Source organism: Apteryx rowi, unplaced genomic scaffold (genome assembly GCF_003343035.1).
Source record: "Apteryx rowi isolate R43461 unplaced genomic scaffold, aptRow1 scaffold_231, whole genome shotgun sequence".
NCBI lineage: Eukaryota > Metazoa > Chordata > Aves > Apterygiformes > Apterygidae > Apteryx > Apteryx rowi.
Genome location: NW_020448653.1, coordinates 542,647 through 560,709, shown reverse-complemented (window position 1 = coordinate 560,709; position 18,063 = coordinate 542,647). Strand labels below are relative to the sequence as shown.

The 18,063-nt window shown below is 35.9% G+C and overlaps 1 protein-coding gene across 2 annotated transcripts in view; it reads left to right on the top strand.

Moving 5' to 3' along the window:
- The first annotated feature begins 228 nt into the window (after window positions 1-228).
- PRTFDC1 (phosphoribosyl transferase domain containing 1) overlaps window positions 229-18,063 on the top strand; it is a 51,190-nt gene continuing 33,355 nt past the window's right edge. For both annotated transcript variants that reach the window (XM_026065777.1, XM_026065778.1), the window contains exons 1-3: window positions 229-653; window positions 3,712-3,818; window positions 6,860-7,043. In XM_026065777.1, the coding sequence (XP_025921562.1) occupies window positions 651-653; window positions 3,712-3,818; window positions 6,860-7,043 (294 nt within the window). In that variant the 5' untranslated portion in view covers window positions 229-650. The remainder of the gene's footprint in view (window positions 654-3,711; window positions 3,819-6,859; window positions 7,044-18,063) is intronic.

Sequence of the window (18,063 nt, the reverse complement as noted above, 5' to 3'; positions counted from 1 at the left end):
CGGCTGCCAGACGCGGCCACCCGCCACCTCCGCCTGGCCCCGCCACCCCGCTGCCTCGTCCGCAGCCGCGGCCTTGGCTGTCGGCTACACGCGGTGCCCCAGTAACGGGGACCGAGGTCGCCGCAGGGACATAAGTGTCTGGCTCCCACTGAAACGCCTCTGGTGACAACACACTGCCAGGTTGTTCGTGGTGTGTTTTCCTGTAGTAAGAAAAACCGTGTACAGAGCAATGTGTCTTGATTACTTGGGGGGCTGAATAAATTATGCTAAAAGTAAATGAATAGGCTCATTCTGAGGGTCGAACTCGATTCTCCTGTAAAACAAATACCAAACTCATGGGTTATCACCACTTCAGGAACGTTTTTATTTTAGTGCAGTGTTGGCATTTTAACCAAGTTCCAGAACAGCAGCCCAAACTGTAGCCCAGAGCTGAGAGCTTTGCTTAGGTAATGGTTAAATCCTGCCCGCACCGAAGTCCCCTCCATCTCCCTCTCCCAAAAAACAGCAGAATTATGTTTGAGCCACCATTATATCTGAAGCCAACATGTTTCAACTGCCGCTTGTGCCACCTTTGTAATAAATGCCATTTTTAAAGCGGATGACTGGCTTAGCACCAAAGCAAACTGAGGATCTTACAAAGGAGAGGCCAAATGGTCAGTAAACACGTTCTGTTGTACCAATTTCGCTTCTTTTGTTTGGTACACATGCATGCGCACGTGCGTGTGCATGCACGCTCGCACCTCCACCCCCAGAAACCAGAAGTAAGGCTCCTGCAGTATGATTTAGTTTAAGTTTACCAAAGCTGGAGTATGCTTAATRCTCAGCTTCCTTGTTATATACCAAAGCAGATTCCAGATCTTTGTTACCTAAATGGAAATACTTACTGTGCTTAAACCTCATGGGCACCCACCTTTTCATACAAAACTAGCAATGTTCTTCAAAGGTATTGCAGTAGGATTTTTCTACTTTCTCTCATATGCCTCAATGGAACACTTTCAGATATTGCCATATGTTTATATCTTTATTAGTATACATTCACACCAGCTTTTTAAGACTGAATTTCTGCTGGCCTGTTTGAACATGCCAGATCTGAACTTTAAAAAAAGCTGTTTGTTTCTTTTACTGTATGATTTTTTTACACAGTTATATTCCAGTATATTTAGTGTATATATTTATTTATCCAGTCAAACACTCTTTCTCTCTTTTTATTGAAACAATCACAAATATTTTCTTAATATATTCTGTGCTTAAAGCCAGAAGTAAACAGAAGTTGAGTTTAATTTGGGGTGGAGCTTTTTTTGGTACTTGGCTATATAAGCTGAGAACAATCACACAGATCTTTTTAATTCACAAGTGGAATACTCTTCAAAATTTACAGTTACCTGAAAATTGTCCTATAGCATAAACACTGTGGATAGCTTCAGGATAAATTAGAATTCCAAAGGCTCATAATTGATAAGTGCTTGTTTAAATGAAAGACAAATTGGGAATAGGCTTATTATATTAGAAAAATAATAAATTGGAATGCATATGTGAATTTAATCTTATATACCAAATGCCAGTGAGCACTTTTAAATGATAATTTCTTTATTCTTTCAAGGTTATGCAGTTTCTGTTCTTTTATTCAAAAGAACCAGGAAGATTGATAGGACTCTCAAATTTTCATCCTGATCTTATTTCATAAAGACCATATTGTAACTTAAATAAAAGCTATCAGTTTGTATGCTTTCTCAAGCAGTTTCAATTCATTTAGTTTGGTCTTCTACCCCATGCTTAAAAATATCTAATTTGATGAGAATACTGCGTAAATAAGCAATACTGACATGGGTTCCTACTCTATGTCAATAGTACTTAAGCAATTAAAAGGCTATCTTAAATTGTTTCCTTTAAATGTTAAAATACTTTTGAATACAATCATGCCAGACAGTTCATTGATACAAAATGTTTAAAAAGTGTCAGCCACCCATAGGTACCGAAACTGAAGACAGGAAAACAACATAGACAGGCTTGCTAGGCCTCCTGCAGCAGTGTTTTTGGAGTAAGATTTGCCTCCGATTAAAACTTTGCCAGTGAGGATATGAATAATCTCCTGTTTCTATGGAAATGAGGAATGTAACTAAGTAACTCTTTTTTGTGTGTGTCTAGTTTCAAGGCTCCTATAAATCAATGGAAGCACTTTTATTGACTCTAATGGTTTCTGAATGATGTGCAATTGTTCAATAGTAGTTACCAACAAATGACTTTTTTTTGATACAGACACTGTTGGGCAGGGCTAAGAAAGCATAACAGTCTAGGCATCTGTAGGTGTCAATGAATATGCAGCCTCCCCTCAAATTAACCCATTAGGTAGAAGACTGTGTGTGAGTGCAGTGTTAGGTGGAACTGTAGGTAACTTCAAAAAGACTGCAGATGTGGAGGAACAGCTTAACATCTACTATGTTGGGTAAGCCTAGTTATTTCTGAGACATGGTTTATTGTCCTACAAGATGAAATAGTAAGCATAGGTTAGTTTCAGTGACAATTCTTTAAGGAATCTATTTGGCAGAAATGCCATTAAAAATGCACTTCACAAAGTCAAGTCTCTCACCATTTATCCTTCTAATCAGTGTTCATGTGCCCAAGCTGTGGAAAGAAGAAAGACAGTATGTTACTCGAAGAGCATGATTGTAAAGAAAACCTATTAGGTGTTACTTTTTATTCTGAACATCTCAAAACAAAGCTCTAGAATGATTCCAAGAAGTCTCGTGAACTTGGAGGTGTTGTTTTTGTATGGACACATATGTGAAAATTGTGGGTTTGGAGGTTGTTTAGTTTTTGTTTTTCTTTGAAATGTACTTTGCATCTTCATAACTTTCTGAAGTCTTTTTGAAGCCTTTGCCCATTGGCTGATTTTTGTCCAAAATAATCTCTCTGATCTCCTGTTGTATTCTATATGATTATAAATGTTGTGTTCTCATAGTTATGAAGCTAACGTATTAAATCTGTAAAATATTTTTTCTGTAAATATATGGCTTTACAGGTTATCTGATAGTAAGGTGAGATGAGAACATTTTTTAAACACTTGCCTTTGGTGACTTCTAAATTAAGAACCTCACCATTCACAAGTAGTATAGTCTTCCACTGACTTGTACGGATACAATCTGTGAACCACATTATTTATTCTTCCTTTGTGCTGTTTTGTCTGTAGAATATTTATTTATGTGAGACTAAAATATCTCTAAAACAGTTCTAAATCCCATTGGGTGACTCTCCCATTGGAGAATATCTTCTTACTGGTAATCTTACATTTGCATTTCTAGTTTGAAAGTAACAATAAACTTAGACTTGCCACTAGTTTAGTATTAAATATTTCCTCTTTATGTCTAGGTGTTTGTAATTTCAAGTGAAATTTCCCACATTTCTTGGGAAAAGAAACTACAATGTTTTTCTGGAAAATTTAATTTTAGAAAATGATATTTTTTGCAGTATTTGATTTCTGAGATATACTAAGAAACAAAATAATTAGTAGGAAAATTGATATGGTAAATTATGACTGTATCTGCTGCTGATCACATAATTTTGTAGTTTACCATTTGAGTGCCACTGTATACAGAAGAGAGTATGTCATACAATTAATTCAGCCAATATGTTGTGCCAGAACACTGATTTTTATGTCAGTTACATATTGTCCAACACCATGAAGTTGTCTTAATAGTCCTATTTGATATTCAGATTTCAGACAACTGGCCAGGATATAGTCTGGATTTGTTCACTTACCCTCAGCACTACTATGGAGATCTGGAATATGTCCTCATACCTCATGGCATTATTGTTGACAGGTATGTATGGCTTCAATGTTACTAAATAAATACTTTGATGAGAATTATTATTGTTTTTTATAAAGCCTGTCATCCACAGACAAGGTATATATAAAATATATTATAAAAATCTTATATTATCAGTTATAAAAATACTTCTATTTATTTAACTGGCAAAGTCAAAAATGCTTGAAGGTCAGGAAGTGCTAGGGTTATAGTTGCCTTTGCAGCTCTTTGCCTAATTTCTTTCACCTAATTTCTGATCTGGGCATTGAATGAGATGGGAATCTCATAGAAAAGAGTATATGATCATGGTCATGCAGTGAAATTGGCATTGGAATGTAAACATACAAAAGGGCAGATCTGAAGTTGGAAGGGCAAATACAAAGTAGTCTATATTTAGTAATATTTGAATTGCTCACTTGCATCCTAACTAGCTTGTGCTTTTAATATAAAAAGGAGAAAAACTACATTCAGTTATGTACAACTTTGGAAACTCCCTAATACAGATCATTAATATGGGATAACCTAATGGTTTCATACTGCACCATTGACTTCTACCATTTAAGCTGATAAGCACAAGAGAGAAGTGTGGAGTGGACTGGATCCAGAAGAGAAGTCTGGAGGGTGGTTGTGGGAAGGCTTGAATGTCTCCCTTTCCCCCTCCTTGTAGTAGTTCCTGTGTGTTCTCAGTGTGCATCTGATGGTGCTTCAGTATTTGTGGTAGTCCAGCTCAGTGTTCATGCTCCCTTTTTATTTTGACATGCTGTTAAAGATCTTTTGAAAAGGTTGCAAAATGGAAATGGTAATTTTTAACAGTGTATTTATTGCAAACATCTGAATTTCATGAGACATTTTCAGCCTACGGTTTTCTACCTACCACATTTGAAGAGCCGGTTGCAAGTATTGAAATTGTTGGAACTCCTTGAAAGATAATCGTAAACATCCATCATAAGGAAGAGTAGTGACTCCTGTATTTGTTTTGAAACACAAGCTTTCTTTCATTGCCTTTTCAGTTAGCATTGTGTTGAATTTTTCATCTCTTCTGGTTAGGGTCAACTGACTCTTAATTCCTCTTTTTGAATAAATATGTTACAACTTCATTTCTCATAGGATTCAATAAATATTTTTTGAAGTGAGCATTGAATGCCAGTGTCTTCTCCTACTCCAGCAGAAAAGACTGGTTCAGTTCTGATGGAAAAGGAAACAGAGTTGAATATACTGTGATTATGGAAAATTTTCATGTAAGAAGAAGGCTCAACACTTGAGAAAATTCTCTTGTCAGTAGGAAGCAATTAAATATAGGTTAGAAACTAGTATGTTTATATTTATAAATTGAAACTAGTAAATTTTTATCTACTTTGGAGTTCACACTCTTAAAATACAGAAGTGGTCTATGCAATTCTTAGAAATTTTAGCTCCTAAAACAATCTGAGAAAAAATATAAATAGATGAAAATTACCAGAAGAATGTTTCCTCACTTCTTAAAGAAAGGTTTTTCCTATTATTCTCAAACTTGAGATGATAAAAGATTAGTTTACTAATCTTCATCCTTACAACAGTAAAAAGAATTATATGTTTGAGGTCAAACAAGATGATCTAATTATATCTTCCGTTTTTCAAATCTAAAAGATGTTAATGCTTTTGATCCAAAAATTGTTATATGGAATTTACTTGAGTGTTATAAAACTGTGAAAATGAAAGTTAAAAGAAGGGCAGCTTTAGCTCATAACTAGTGTATTATTTTCACTTTAGAGTTTATTCTCTGGTACATGCATGCAAGGTAGATTTCATTGAAGTTCTATGTACATATGTAGGGGCAGATGGATTCCTATATTACAATAGGAAGGGAAAAAGCAATTTATAGACAAAAAAGGTGATCATGAAAGACATAGCATAAATTGTAGGATCATTTAGTAAATTGCATCTTGTCAAAACATCCATCCTAATTGGAAGCACTAAACTCATTCAAAGAGCTATCAAAGAACTTTCCAGAAAAAGTGTTCACCAAAAATTGTCCCCTAAGCTGTTTTCCCCCAAAACATCAGATGGCATTTTCAGTTTTCTGTTGAAACTTGCTTTACATCCGATGCATCATAAGTCATATATGGTGTAAGCCAGAAATGGAAGACTGACTCAAAAAAAAAAAAAAGACTAATGACTGGGATGTTTAAGAACGTGGTATTTTAAAAGTTCATTTTTCCAGAAATGCTGTCTACCTTATTCTTTAGAAATCAAAGCCACTTAAGATGATCACTCGTTTATTTTTTTTGTTTTGAAGATTCCTCTGCTATTTTATGGGAGAGATATGAATCTTTTGGTTTCAGTCAGTCATGTTGCATTTGCAATGCACAACTGTCAAAGAGAGACAGATACAGGAACCCTACAGTTCCAGATTAATCAGAGCATAACCCTGAGTATTGCCATGTGTGTTACCTTGAGCAAGTCACTTAAGCTCATTGCACTGTTTCTTTCCAGTGTGAAATAGTGATAATGTGCATTCTTCAAAAAATGTTGATTGATGCTATATTTCTTTATAGTATTTGTTTATATATTTATTAAAATCATAGGGGTACCATTTTCCAAAGCCTGTCAGTGTGAAATATTTCTAATGTTGCTCCTCCTTATCTTTCACTTAATTTATTGTTTTTAAAAGTAACTAACATAACAAATTATGTGATTGTACAGAAATATTTTGTATTCGTGTCTCCTGCAAGGTGAAACTTAAGGCTCGAATTCTTTAAACACCTCCAACATCTCCGAAATACTTATGGATTCAATATATGCTGAGAAGTGTTATTCCCTTTTCTATAACTGGAGAATTAATGCATTTAAGGTCAACCAGTTTGATTCATATGCTTTGCATCTTGCACCCTATATTCCTTATCACCCTACCTTGTGAACTTGATCCAAAACACATTCAAGTCAAATGAAGAAACTTGAGCAGACTGTAGGTCAAGCTAAATACTCATTCTGATGTTTCTTTGTAACCACTGGGGAAGCGTATTATGAACTTGGAGAATCTGCATCTAATGTTATTTTATCCTTAATTTTTACTTCAGGACAGAACGATTGGCCAAAGATATTATGCAAGACATTGGAGACAATGATATTGTGGTTCTCTGTGTACTCAAAGGTGGCTACAAGTTCTGTGCTGACCTTGTGGAGCACATTAAAAATCTCAGCAGAAATTCAGAAAGGTTCATCTCCATGAAAGTCGATTTTGTTAGACTGAAAAGTTACCACGTAAGTCAACAACTTATTTATGTAGATTCTGGTTTTATTCTCATAATAAATAGTAGACTTCTGTAGTAGGAAATAAAAAAAAAATCTTTTAGATTATAAGAAAACCAATGTGAAAAAAAATTTTTTTTAATCTGTGAGGGTTTTTTCAAAATATTCATGTCCCTTTATACTTTATGAATAACATGAGTGATGATATGAGGCATCCTCAAACTGTAGTTTTTCGTTTGATCTGTCTTCACTTTTGGACAGAAAATTAGTCAAATTTCCATCATGTAAAGTGTCTGCATGTTGTTTTTTCTCTTAATTGTCACCAGTCCTGTCAAGTTTATTTCACGTTACTTCATTTGCCACCTGCCTCATAGTTACGTTTAGCATAACTGCAAGATGATAAATCTATGTCTTACTCTGAATGTTTAATGCTAATTAAATTAAATGTTTTATTCTTCATAACGTGCAGTTTACATAATAGTAGAATATACCACTAGATGATGATAGTGCTTTATAATAAAATGAAATAAGACATTGAACCAAATCCAGTGCTGAGGTAAAAGTCAAGACTTTTTGTTATCTTCAGAAGAAATTATGCAATAATCATTCATTTGTTTCAGTAAGGCAATGATAGTGAGAAGAGTTGCCTCTTTTTAGAAAGATTGTTTACAATTTTTGTTTGCATAAGCTATACATTTATTTTCTACCTTTTATTCCACACTGTATAGTGAGGGAGCATTTCTAGAAGTAAGTTGTCCTAGAAATGTCTAAGGAAGTATACCAAATACATGTGGTGACAGTAAGCTTTCTCTTTGACCATGAATGTAACCTGCTGAGTTTGGTGGCTCCTACGATATCTCTACCTTCTTTCCACAGAAAGAGGTTGGTGGGTTGGCATTTTGCTCCAAAACCAGCGACCGTAACCTTTTCCTAACTTTCACAAATCCAGCCTACATTTTTTCCATCATGGAAGAGAACTGGATGAGAGCCTTTTGTAGCCATTTGATCAGGATTTGATCCTGGGACTTCTCTTTCGAGAACTGGTCTGGTCTGTGAAGGACATGTGCAATACAACGACTGCACAGTTTCTAGCTATTTAGCAGTATTACAGAAGAACTAATTAATAAAGTAAAATACATATTTGTCTCACATATAGATGTGTGGAAATCATACTTGATTTTTTTTGGTGTGGTAATGCTAGCACTTCTATTTTATAACAACACTTTGCTCATGGTAGGATTATTTAAAATGGTTTTTACTTTGCACCTGGCATTATAGGTAATGCACATGCTCTTCCTATTGGGTTGTCTTTTATCCAGTATGAAGATACCCCAATTTTGTAAAGTTATTTTCCTTGGTGACAAGCCAAATCTTATTAGCAATACTACCTCATAACCAAAGAGCGGCAGGAGATGTATACCATAACATTGTGGAAATCTCCCCATCATTTTTTAGGGAATGAAGTAAAAGTATACTATATAAAGCTGAAACAGCAGTGAAAATTTTGTTATGCTGGAGGTAATTACCAAATCCTAGATAATCCTAGTATTTAGTGGCTATGGATATTCTGTATCTTAGCCTCATGATTCAGTAGGAAGGTAACTGCTTCCCCAGAACTAGGGCATTCTAGAACTAGCAGAAACTAGCTTGCAGCTAGTTTTTAAAAAAGCAATCCTCTTTTTTGTGAGTGCTTCCAAACAGGTGTCATGTATTTAGAGACTAGAGCTGTGCTTGAGTTGGTGCTGAATATGGAACCTCGAACAGTGCTTGATTTCTGCCTGGTCTTGAGAAGCTGGGTGACACTTCAGTATAAATTTGAAATAACATTAATATTGGTGGATTCATTCAATGAGTGAGAGTGAGAGGTAAAAATAGTGCTAATTAAAGTACCAGTATCACTATCTGCCATCCTTTGGGTTTGGGGTTATCATTTTGTTGTGTCCTTTCCAATTGGAGGCAAGGGGAGCTTCTCTAAAATTTGAGATCATAGCGCTGTGCAACATAGCTGTGATCAGAACACTTAAGTGAGTAACGACCTTTTATTAGTTTGAGTGACCCTGTATCCCAGCCTTATATGAGACTCCCAAATCGCCCATGTCTGTTTATTCTGTAATAGCATACCTCTTACGGTGTTTTGAAGCTTTAATCACAGGCAGATATTTACAATCTGAGATGTAAGATTCTACTCGAAGTCTTGGAGCATTACCATCTCTACATCTTTCCCTCTCTTTGCTTTTTCTGTTCCACTTTCTATTAGGACTTATTATTATTCTCCACCCATTTTTCTCTCTTTTTATCCCTCTCTCATTTTACAGACACTGTTCTTCTCACGTAATTTCTCCTGCTTCCTTTTACTAACTGTTCTCTGTTTCTCTCCTAAAGGGAGTCCTGCTCCTCTCAATACATTTCCTTCAGATATGTCTCTCTTCCCCCCCACCTCAGCTGTCTAAATCCAACAACTAACTTCAGCTCAAACTGGTGGGATTTTTGAATTGGCTCATTCCAACTTCAGTACCAAAAGGTTAGTTGATTTTTTTGAGGTTGTAACTGAAAGTGGGATTTCTTGGTTTAACTGTGTTGTAAAAATGACCTCTAATTAGGATCCAAACTCTGATCTTGGCATCAGTGAAAGCACATCTTAACTGTGACGTATCAGCAAAAAAAGTCATATTTTGATGTCTGGCATACAGAGATGATTGCCTTTCAAATAAAAGGAGATTGCAAATTAGTCCAGCTTTACAGGGCTCTTTGTTTTTTAAACCTGTCATATTCCGGAATTTAGACAGTTGTTTAAATAAAATCTTAAGATCTGCTTTCATATTAAGTAGCTGAGAGTTGGGCATATAAATTCTTTTTTAAACTTTAGACTCTAGACGTTGAACTGTGTTTTCCATTTCTTTAGGTTTTTTTGCTAGAATGATAGTATGATACAGAAGAAAAAGAGTTAAGAAATTTATACATGTAGACAGAAACTTATAGGCTCAGATTTAGATCAGTAAAGAAAAAAATAGATGTGCCTAGTTATAAGCAAAGTTTATATCTGGATCTGTAAATCGAGAAATATACCATCTACAAAGGAACACTTGATTACATTTCAAAACTTATGTTTTGAAAGCTTCTTAATCAGTAAGAATGATATTTAAAAAATTATGAAATGGAAAAGAATCGTGGTTGGAAAATATGCGGAATGGTATTCTCCATATAAATATGATAAGCTCTTTGAAGAATGCGATTTCTTATAGACTTAACAGGCTGTGTGGCATACTTTCTCTCCTGTTAATTTTATGCATTTGAATGATTATCAGAAGGTCAAAATAAGGACATTATTTAAGTAGGGATTTGATTAGAGACTATATGATGACCTTTCAAGCTTCTAGCACAACTGGCAAATTAGAAGAAAGGTCCAAGGTAAGAATTAGAAAAGGTGTTTTTTAAGAAATAAACAGATATGAAAGTAGAATGTAGACTTAAGGGCAAGGGTCACGAAGTGGATGAAGAGGAAAATAATGTCCAGTGATGGTGATTTGAATGAGAAGCAGCTTAGTTTTAAGAGGCAGAAAGGAGAAAAGGTTCTTTTTTGAATGGACTGCTGAGTACAAGGCAACAAGTCTTGTGAATAGACAAGGAAGCACTACTATAGTCTACTATAGAATTAACTTAAGAGATTTTCAAGTTTAAAACTGGAGGAATAAAATTTAATATATTCAATTTTCACTATACCACATTTTTTCCTGAGTGGTAACTCATCCACAATGAATCAGAGCTCTGAAACTGAAAAGAAGGTGAGAGTTTGAGGTTCATAGAAGATTTTGAAAATATTTTCAGAAACCTGGTAGTTTGAAGTCCATGATAAAAAGTAGTGGAAGAAGATGATGGGCTTGGGAATGTAACCCAAGGAGAATATGACACCAGTGGGAGAAGTAAGAATCATGGATCCAGAAAATTTTTAATATGTTTGTGATATTTATAGCTTCAGTTGATTAAAGAACTAATTAAGAGGAATCCAGATTGAAGTACAGCAGAGGAAGCAGGAGAGTGTTTTACCAGAGTGTTCACAGACTAGTGGAGAGGACTAGACAAGGAGGAATGTTTGAGGATGAGGGAAAGAGGGAGTGAACAAAGGAATGAAAGAAGACGGGTGGCAGAAGCAGAAGGGCTAAAGGAAATCTCTTTTACTAAAAGACCACAGTATGAGATCACCCAAATCTTAGACTTTGTGTAAGCTGATAGAGCAAGAAGTGAAGGTGAATGCGTTTATATCAGTTTCCTTCTGTAAAGTATATCCTGAACAATAATAAGAGCTTCTCTTTGTTCAGTGTGGAAGAGAGAATTTAAGACAAACTAATAAAGGTAAAAGCTGAGTTAGAACTTGAGACAGGAGAGGGCATTCTTGCTTATCAAGTCTAATCCCCTACTAATAGATTCAGCAACATCACTTAGTCCTTTTCCAAGCCAAATGTGATCTTTAAACCAAAGCTCAGTTTGAAATGGAACTGGAAAAATTCAGTAAAGGAGCAGAGGAAGTCTGTAGACTTTCTTGAGGAGTTCTCAGCAACCTGTTAGTAGAGAGAAAATAGATGTGTGAGAATTAACATTTTTTTAGTGGACTTTGTTGAAAGCTAAAGTTGGAGGTTGGTATGATAGAAAGAAAGAAAACACATACTTTTATTAGGCAGACCAGTGTGCTTTCTATGTGCAAAGTTGCTTGTTCCTGGGAAAATTTTAGTATTCCCATATCATTATCCATAGCTGTCTATTTAATACTTGTAATTCATGCATGATGCAAAATAAGTACGGTAATAAACCTTGAATTTGGGAGAAGGGCAGGTGAATCTCAGTGGCATATTTTGCAGTGAAAACCATAGTGAGTTAGTCTAGCAATGAGATTGAGAGAGTTTTGCTTTTCCTTAAGGCTTCTGTGATTTCTTTGGTTATTCTTGTATGGACTAAAATGCCAGAAAATGAGCATTCATCTGTGTTATTTTGCAACTGTGCACATCTGAAAGAGGACAGCAGATGAACTGTGATATTCAGATTATACCTCTTAGGTGTAAATACCATTTTGAGTGCAGATTATTACAGAATATTGCTATATTTTCTGTCTAGTACCTGAACTGAGGATTCTAGAAGCGCATTTTTCATCTTCTGATGCCAGGAATATATTGTTGAAAATTATCCTGAAAAATATGAATGAACTTCAAAGGAATGTTGCTTGCTAATCACATACAGAAAACTTGTAGAGGATTGCGTGTTGAGCCAAATTATGTAATCCTTTAAAATTAATACATTATTTATGGTTTTCAGAACATAAGTAATTTAAAAAATGTGACCTCTGAATTATAGTCCATGCACAATGGTTACATTGATGTCTGTTCACAAACAAATACATTGACATGATCTGTTTCCTCTTCAGCCTCCAGTTGTTTGAAATATATTTACAACTGTTGATTATTAATCTTGGCATAAACAGGACTGTTAGTGCTGCAAAATTCTGAAAACAAGCAACAAAACAAGCATTGTTTAGTAGAAATCTGAGTGTTTTTGTCTATATGAGGCCATTTCAGTAAATAGTTTTGCTAAATCTCCCTACCGTAGGAGTAAGGAAACAGAGGGATTTTGTAATGAATAAATTGTAAGCCACCTGGTAAATGTAGTAAAATTACATATTTTTCTGCCTCGTAGCTTTACTTCTAAAATGCCATTACTAAGTACTTACATCTTAAAAAACACTACAGCATGAGGCATCAGGCTATAATCACAGTGGAACAGAGTATAAAATATACATCTATGCTTTGCATAATAATATATTCCTATTCAGTATAATTTTACTGTACAAAACTTGTTTTTTTAAGATCAGTATGAACTTTGTATCTAAAAACAATGTATTGGAATCTGGATCTTAAAAAAAGAAATAACTTTGTAATGCTTTCATTCATTTAACAACACAAAAGAAACACCTGAGTGTATTGCTTGGGTTTAGTGATGCATGTCTATAACCAAACTCTACACCAGTGTTATGATGATTGTTTGTTCTGATGCCTTTGCACCATGAAAACACACTTCATGATCTTGTGAGAAAAATGTGCCTCCTGAGATGAAGGAGAATTCTCATTGGCTTTTGTAGTTACAGGCTTTCTCTTGAGCAGGTTGTTGAATTCTCTTTATTTTGCTTCATGCATGCTGTTCGGCTGACGACCAGCCATCTGCCTTGATAGTGAGCAGCCATGGATGAAGTAGAAATTGGAGCCTCCCTGGTAGAATGAATTCCTATGAATTTTAAGGCCAAATTTTGCAAAAATGAACTCCAAATCAGCTGCAATTTATCAATTTGACGTGCAAATAAATAGCTTTGGTGTAGAAAAATTAGTTTTGTTTATTTAATTTGGAGAGGGATTGTTGCATGTACTAGACATTCAAAAACTAAAATATACTCTTAATCTTTTTGAGATGCACAGCTTGCAATCGGTGCTGTAGATAGTGAACACCTATACAGAGATGAGAATTTTGCAGCACTATATACTATATAGCCAATGGGAACAAAAAATTGTCATTACTTTAGTCTGCAGAGGCTACCAATGTCAAGGATATGGACCTTAAATTTGTTGCTGCTCTGAGAAATATTACAGTGATTGCAGACATTGCAGCCAAATAGCTGTCTTTCTTAAGGCAAGCTAAATGTGAGATTGGGGACTAGAATTCTACTCCTAGCAAAGATTCAAAGGGATCTTATCTTGGCATACTTTTCCATGTCTATAAATGGATAAAATGGTATTTACATCCTGAAGTAGTAATGTGTTTTTGAGTAAGAGCTCTGTAAAATGAGCAGACATGTTAAAACCAGTGAGTGAAAACTCCCTTACAGTTCCAAGCCCAAGACAATCTTAAATCTAAAGCAGGCACTGCTGCCGTCTCTGTATCTCTGATGCTTTGGTCGTCTCCTGAAACTTAGTAAGACCTAAGATGTTAATAAGGTGAGGAACAATAGAAACAGATCATATTTTGTGCAGATAGAACATTTGGAGATCGGAGATTTTAGCATTCACAATCCCCTTATTGTGTCCAAATGTTTGTTTTCAAAGTCTTAAGAATTGTTTAAATACGAAATGAGAAACAAAAAGCACTTCCTAGATCCAACAGTGTCTTACTGCAAAGGATCAACCTCAGAGACACTAAAGCTTTTCAGAGAAATAACTGAAAACGGCTTTAGTAGTGGAAGATGTCCCAAAAGCTTATTCTTGCAAATGGGTGAAATATTTTTTACAGAAATTTACAAAAAAAAWAATGAGAAAAATGTCAGTCCAGTTGGTTAAAACATGGTCTGTGTTATAGCATAAAAGGATGATTCAGACAACCTTCAGAATAAACTCTCCGCCAGATACATCTGCATTACAACAGATAGAGTTACTTAGCAATTTGGCATAAAAACTAAGACAGTGGAAATGTGTCTTTTTTATGATTTCATCTGCACTGGCTCACGAGGTGAACAGTCTCCTGTTCATTCTTTGTATACTGCAGTGCCCGCCTGCCACTCACGCTTGTCAGCTCAGTCACTTATGAGCAGTTCCTAATCTGCCTCAGCCCAAATGAGACTGGTTACCAGAGACTTCCTATTTGAACTGCCTCAGCTATCTGGGTTCATCTTTACCGTCGCGTGCATCTCAGCCAGCAAATCTGAGGCACCAGTAGCTTGTGCCAGAGGGGGAAGCACTGGGGTCAGCCTGTGGGCAGTAGCTTCTTTAGTCAGCGCAGCTTCTGCTGGGAAAAGAAGCCTGCGCATGTCTAGGGATCCTAGTTACTGAGGGTCCAGTGCGACAAGCCTCAGAAACCCCCTCTTGTATTATCAGAGGTGGCAGAGGGAGCATGGAGTATTTCAACCCTAATTATTTTTAGGGAACCAGCCTACTTTTCATAACATTCTAAGGCAAACTGGAGAAGGCTGTGCCATATGTAATGAAATGTCGCCTTAAGGTTCAGTATCTCAGACCTTTCAAGGTCCGGAAGCAGATGCTCTCCTTCCTAGGAATCTAAAGCTTCCACTTGGTTGCAGAATCGTGAGATATGAGAGCTTAAATTCATCATTTGCTCAAGGCTGTCTTGAGTGTAAAGAAGAAGAAGGTGTTTCTGATTTAAGTTATTTTAATTAAAGCATTTAGTATTTTCCTGTTGGACACTGCTTCAAGGCTTGAAGTGTTACTGATAATACAGGTAGGCATTAATTTGTGGGTATAGTTCAAGAAAGGTCATAATGAGCCTATCATACAGTCAGTTTGTCAAGTTTATCTGTAATGTAAAACTTACTCATGGAGAGGTGTTCTCTGCGTCTGTATGCATCAGATAATACACCTACACACCACTTAAATATGTTAACACCATCTGAATTCTTAGTGATTTTTTTAAAGTATGAGTAAGTGTTTCAGTGACTCACATAAAAGATTTGGGAGAACCAAACAGATCAGGCGGGGGAGAACTGAGTAGGAAGCAGTCTGATTGCCATGGGGACAGAATGAGAACAGATGTGGCCATGGAGGCAGAGTGGTAGTGAGTTGTACGAAAGCTCTCCAGCAATATCTAAATACTGTTTTCAGATATTTATGGGGCATAAAGCAAGTAATTACTTGCCTCGTCAAGATACTTTTCATTTTTATCTATTCTTCCCTGCTTAGATATTGCCTTCCTTCATACTTGTTCATGATTTTTAGCTGTGGAATTCTTTTTTCTAACTTAAAAAAATTACAGTTCTAACTTAGTTTTCATGTAATGTTGGTTGATACTCTGTTCTTCTGGACTTTAGATCTAAGGCCATGTCTATGAGAAGTTTTCTCTAATCTTTCTGCAGAAATTTGTCTCCCTCTGGGTCACATTTTTCTAACTAGCTGTAATGTTTTCACTTGAAAAATGTTTTCAAGATTGAAATAAATGTTTTAGATTATAGTCTGTTACAGAGGGCACAGCTACTATTTGTAAATAGACTTTTAGATCTAACGTTCTTTTTTCTTAAGCCTTTTTTTTAACATGTTTTCTTCATTGCTTATTTTTAAGCAATCCTGACTCCTGGAACATCTTAACATTTGAGACTGTAGATGTTCTTAAAATTGCTCAGTTTTAGAACAGATTCAAAGCATCAAGGGATTTCGTTAAAAGCATTCAAGAGGTCATCTTTTCAAGGAGTTAAATTCTGAAGTTCCCCCAGATACAGTATTTGTTGTAAAACCAATGGTTTGTTATGAAGCCTAAAAAATTGAATTTCAGTCTTAGTAAAATATTTTATTTCATATTCTGCCAAAAAATGCAGCAAGCTGCCACTAAATTATGACATTTACGGCAATGCTATATGTCACTGTTAGTCTCTCCTATTTTCAGTCTGCTTCGCAGATTTTTACAGTGACAGGGAGACCTTTTTTATAAGAAACGTCCAGAACAGGATGGTTGCTAATCCTGTTGCACAAGTAAGATCTGGCAAGTTTGAAAGTACTGTGACATGTTTATGCATTGGCAAAATATCACCTTGATTACTTATTTGGATACTAATAATACCATTTAGTGTGTGGGTTTTTTAATTAAGATCTGGAATGGGGCAAAATTAATTAAAAGAAGCCTGAGGGTTCTAATTTTCCCAAGGAATTCTATGACTGTGTTCTACTGGCATCTCTTAAATGCTGTTTCTTAAAACAGATCATAGCATGTGTGATGTTCATGCAATGCTACACCCCAGGGGTGCTGTAAGGTGTAAAGCAAAAATGATACTTTACAGGAATATGGCAATAACAAGAAGTACTGTGTTATTGCACTCCTTATCTGTGTGACAAATACGAAATTCTTTTTAGTTTACATTTGATAAATGGAAGTTACAGTATTTCATTAGAGAAAGAATACTGTAAAATAACCTTGCAAGAAAATTCACTAAAGATGTGTGTTGTCAAAATTTTCCTAGTCGTCACTAGCCAAGGGACTAAATGTTATGGAGGTATGAAAGGGAGTGCCACTGAGTCAGTGATACACTAGAGTCCAGATTGCTGGAAGGGATTAAGAGTTTGAGGTTTTTATCAGTCTCGTCTCTTGAGAATCTGCTTTCACCTTCTATCTGTTATCTCAGCCTGTAGCTATTTGACAAATTTGAAGATTCTTCTCCTACCTTCCTTTTATCACCAAATCCTAGAAATTGCTCAGTGTCAGGGTCAGGGGGTTAGCACTTTGTGCTTAGTCTAGAGAAAGCTGGTTTCTGTCATGCTTTCAGAAACCCCCAGGGGACAGGGGGTTGTTAGGTACAGAGCTACAAATTCACTGTATGATTTCTCACAGTGTTAATTTACCTTTGTGCATTACTCAACACCACAATCAAAAAGATGGGTAACATGGTACAAGTAGAATCTAGTAGTGTCCCAAATGGCACACCAGGACCCTCTGCTGATGCTGGGAAATATGGCTTCTAGTCCTGCTGCTGTAATGTTCATGCATTTAATGCTGCATAATAATTGGATAAAAGACAGATAATCCAGGAAACATGGACTTGTATCAGAACTGTCCTTTTCTTAGCTGAGTCCAGTCTAGTTGGCCATAGCTTGCTGATGTCCTCTATGATTTTTGCCTTACTGTCTGCATAGTCACAGGAGGAAGACTTCTCCTATACTCTTTAGTTTATGACAGTCTCCTGAGAGCTGAGGAAGAAAGGAAACCCAAGTCTCCTGTTCTATGAGTGTATGCTTTTATTAATCGGCTTATTATCACAAAAGATGGACACCCCTACTAATGCCACCCAGCAGTCCAAACGGAGTGCATGAGTAGGATTAAGGCAGTTCTGGAGAGTACGCTTCCTAAATTGTTCTCTTGCCTATAAGTTTTAAATTTGACTTGCCTCCCATCTCTGGAGACAAAGTATGTGGCCTGAATCACACTTTGAGTGAACAGCCCTATTCAGTTGTTAGTACCTTTTCTCATCCTCAAACATACGCAATTTTTATACTTACTTTTTAAATGTTATTTTACAGAATAAAAAGTTATAGTACAAGAAAGCCCCAGACTACACTCTGTGGAA